Source organism: Betta splendens, chromosome 6 (assembly GCF_900634795.4).
Source record: "Betta splendens chromosome 6, fBetSpl5.4, whole genome shotgun sequence".
In the NCBI taxonomy this organism is placed as follows: Eukaryota; Metazoa; Chordata; class Actinopteri; order Anabantiformes; family Osphronemidae; genus Betta; species Betta splendens.
The window spans coordinates 19,236,941-19,240,591 of record NC_040886.2 but is presented as its reverse complement, the minus strand read 5'-3'; the positions used below and the strand labels follow the sequence as shown (position 1 = coordinate 19,240,591).

Sequence of the window (3,651 nt, the reverse complement as noted above, 5' to 3'; positions counted from 1 at the left end):
TGGGTTCAGGCCATGGACGAAGTTCTGGCGGCCAGTCCCTGTTCGTCTGAACCGGACAGTCCAGGAGGTCTGAACCGAGGCTGCCTGCTCGACCCAGCGGACCTGCTCTACCACGATCTGTCCGTCACCGTCCCAGAAACCCCCAGGTCTGTCTAAATGTATTCAAAGCAGACTGGAGCTGGCACAGATCAAACCGAACTTTATTCTGCTTATATCAAACGGAAGCTGTTGTGTATAGATATGTTGTTAATTCATTATTAAACAAAACCTGCAGCTAAAGTAGCCAATAAAAATCAACCAGTTCACATAAACTGTTATTTACTTGTTTGCTTGTTCCAGTCCACAGCTCGGGAAGCGGAGGAGACGCACTCAGGTCCCAGAGGAACCTTTCAGCCCCGTGAGTCCGCAAGACACAAACTTCATCCAAGTGTCATGAATGTGTGCATATAGAGGATGACCTCTGCTTTTTCTGTCTCAAGGTTGCTGTTGCAGGGTTTCCAGGACAACCAAAACATCCCACTAGCAACGAACAAGGTTGTTCACATAAAAGCAAGCGCAGGCGTCTGGCAGCAACGAAGGGAGAGCAGAACATTGGGTTTGTTCCTGCTTCATCACTGAAGACTTTGCCACTGCACACCTGGTTAGAGGCTCCACTCTCTACAGCAACTTGCTCATCCTCATCCTCATCCTCCTACTGCACTCCAGTATCAGAGGAGGAGGAGGTGGTGGCTTTTACTCTGCTGGGCTCTACAGCAGAAGCCTGTTGTCTGACGTCAGCTTCTGCAGGAGCCAGCTCTACCTCTCTAACTCTGACTGCAGAGGAGAGGAGATGGCTGAACGCTGAAGGCGAAAGTACCTCAATAGGTGAGGACGCGAGATGCTGTCAGTATTTGCTGTATGTCTTCATAATTACATCACAGAGTAGTTGAAGACAACAACAATGGGACAAGCAGAAAGTCACAGGAAGTTATATTTACCTCCATTTCACTACCCACATGAACATGTGTTTTTACACTGTTCAGGCTAAACCTAAACACAACTGCAGCTCAAAAAGGAAAATGGAGAGAAGTTTTAGGTTGGTCATCACTGTTCTTATGCGCAGCAGCAGAACAGATCATCATCAGTGACGATGATGAGGCCGCAGTTCGTTCAGCACAAATGGAGGAAGACGAGGCATTTGCCCGAAGTCTTCAGGTGAGAACCATCAGATGCAGAGTTAAGCACAAATGTCTCCTGCGTAGAGGATCTAAAACATGCTTGTTATTCAGGCCCAGTTTGACCGAGAGGAGACCGGGGCTCACAGCACACAACAGCAGCGTCGATACCATCTTCATCAATTGCAGCAGAACCACCCGAGGGTGAGAAAACCACCTAGTTTATAATCAGCATTAATTCACTGAAAGTGTTTTCGTGTCACATTTTGGTCATTAATGTAGATTCTGCTGAAATAATTTTTATGTTTTGACATATTGTGTGGTTGTGTAAAATGCTTGTGGTGTTCTCTGCAGTATTATCCACATGTGGACTCCACTTGGATGTCTCATGTGCTCGCAGCCATCTCTCCTTCAGTTGCCTTTGAAGATGGTGAGTTTATAGGCAGAACAAGCGATTCATCGCTGAATTATCCATTGCAGTTTTTAATACTAACCGACCTGCTGATCTTTGTCATGATCAGATGACAAAAACATTGAAATATGGTTTTAAAGGTTCATCCTGTAAAAGCTGAGGTTTTTCACGGTCCACATCACATAGTGGGTTTTTGGTATTAGGTGTCCGTACAGTACATAACCACACTGAATACCAGACTTTGGTTGTTTCAGCTTCATTGCTGCTGCAGAGAGGGGAACTTGCCTTTGATCCGTTACTCACTAACAAGCTACACTTGTGTTTGCACAGATCCAAACGGTGAGCGCAGAAGACGTGGTAGAGGCAGGCGTAGGAACGCTCTGCCTGACTTTTCAGAAGATCATCAAGGCAACGACTATGAGGTAGGGACGCTCTGGTACCGGCACCTGAATCTGGCCGGGTACCCTGCTGTGTACTTGTATTCGTACTTTTTTGATTCCACAACATCAACTTTGTGTTGGTTGAGAGATGTTAGAATATCAAACAGCTTCAATAATGCAAACAGCGAAGCAAAGTGGCAGCAACCAACTAGTAACTGAGGCTTATAACCATTATTCATAACTGCTCAGGCCTTCAGTAAGACCAGAGGACACTCAAGCCTTTACACATTTCTCAGTTTCTTAATAAACATAGTTTTCAAGAAGGTTCTCACAGTTTTTAATAACCCACTTTTGCATTTCTTGACCTTCTCTATGTGATGTTGTGAATGTTTTCATTTTACACATCATCATCTTCAGCCGTTACAAATCCTCATCTGCTCCTCTTTCAGGCTCTTTTGGAGTTTGAAGAGCGCCAAGGTGCCGTTGTAACCAAAAAGTTGACTCGAAGAGAAATACAGAGGTTTCCCACCAAATTCTTTCAAACTGCAAAGAGCGCAGGGAACACACAGTAAGTCTGAACATGTGGTCTGAACGGGACCTTGTGTTTACTGATGTAATGCTGGTGTCCAGTCAAATCTGATTCCAAATTATTATTACATTGATTGACAGGTGTCAGATCTGTTTCTGCGATTATACTGAGGGAGAGAAGCTGAGGATGCTGCCGTGTTTCCATGACTACCACACGCAGTGTATAGACAAATGGTTAAAGGTAACTGCTCACTTGCTGCACATGCTAAAGTTTCTGCCAGTGGATTCATCGAGGTCTTGTGTCAACTCACACATTTATTAGACTGTTTACTTCAGTCAAATCGTTGGTTGTCAGGGCAACAAGTGATAATTATAATTTAATAATATTGGAGTCTAATCCCAGAAACAAACGAGTCTTGCGATCATGTTTACTTTTATTCTCACATTTATGATGATTAGTTGAGGAGAAAAAGAAGAGAAAAAGCCCGGATCAATTAATTCGCTGTGGTTTAGGCTTGTGCTTATTATTGATTTATTTTCTGAATATTTTTGTTTGTCTAAAAGAAAAACATCTCACAATCAAATCAGCAGTCGTAACTAAACCTTGTCCAACAGGACAACATCACGTGTCCAATCTGCAGAGCCAACCTGGCTGACGGCGACACCTTGGCCCCCCCAACCCTCTGACCTCAGTGTTTCTCCTCCTGACTCTTCAGCCTGCTGCTGCTCTACAATGTTGAGTATGTTCATTGCCTGAAGAAGGACATTTCATCTGTTTTATACTTTTATTTAAAACTGTCATTCCACTCAATAAAACTTTCCTCTGATGCTAAAGTGTGTTTTCTTCACATCCTCTCATAAGAATAGGTGAGTGCAGACTGAGACTCATTTCTTGTAGTAGTAACATAGCCATGTTGCTTAGCCTCCCCACTCCGTGACATCTCAGAGTGGAGCCCAGGACGCAGAGTTGCAGTCTTACACGCCTCTCTGCACGTTCTCTACAGCCGCAACCCACTCTTAGCCTTAGTTATCGCATAGAGACTGTGTCTGCTCTCCGACCACCTAAACTATACAAGTCAAGGCAAGTGTGGTTCATTAAATATCAGATCTCTCTCATCTAAATCCTTGTTAATACATGACTTGATAAGTGACCATCACATAGATCTGTTCTGTCTCA

At 44.0% G+C, this 3,651-nt stretch overlaps 1 protein-coding gene across 2 annotated transcripts in view; it reads left to right on the top strand.

Moving 5' to 3' along the window:
• si:ch211-59o9.10 (uncharacterized protein LOC561841 homolog) overlaps positions 1 to 3,308 on the top strand; it is a 3,949-nt gene extending 641 nt beyond the window's left edge. Inside the window, exons 2-11 of one of the 2 annotated variants that reach the window (XM_029154026.3) lie at positions 10 to 146; positions 340 to 397; positions 480 to 864; positions 1,106 to 1,194; positions 1,269 to 1,358; positions 1,509 to 1,584; positions 1,897 to 1,988; positions 2,396 to 2,514; positions 2,616 to 2,715; positions 3,090 to 3,308. In XM_029154026.3, the coding sequence (XP_029009859.1) occupies positions 10 to 146; positions 340 to 397; positions 480 to 864; positions 1,106 to 1,194; positions 1,269 to 1,358; positions 1,509 to 1,584; positions 1,897 to 1,988; positions 2,396 to 2,514; positions 2,616 to 2,715; positions 3,090 to 3,161 (1,218 nt within the window). In that variant the 3' untranslated portion in view covers positions 3,162 to 3,308. Of the gene's footprint in view, positions 1 to 9; positions 147 to 339; positions 398 to 479; positions 865 to 1,102; positions 1,195 to 1,268; positions 1,359 to 1,508; positions 1,585 to 1,896; positions 1,989 to 2,395; positions 2,515 to 2,615; positions 2,716 to 3,089 lie in introns of both variants that reach the window. The other variant, XM_029154025.3, reaches the window with a different exon arrangement.
• The last annotated feature ends 343 nt before the right edge of the window (positions 3,309 to 3,651 follow it).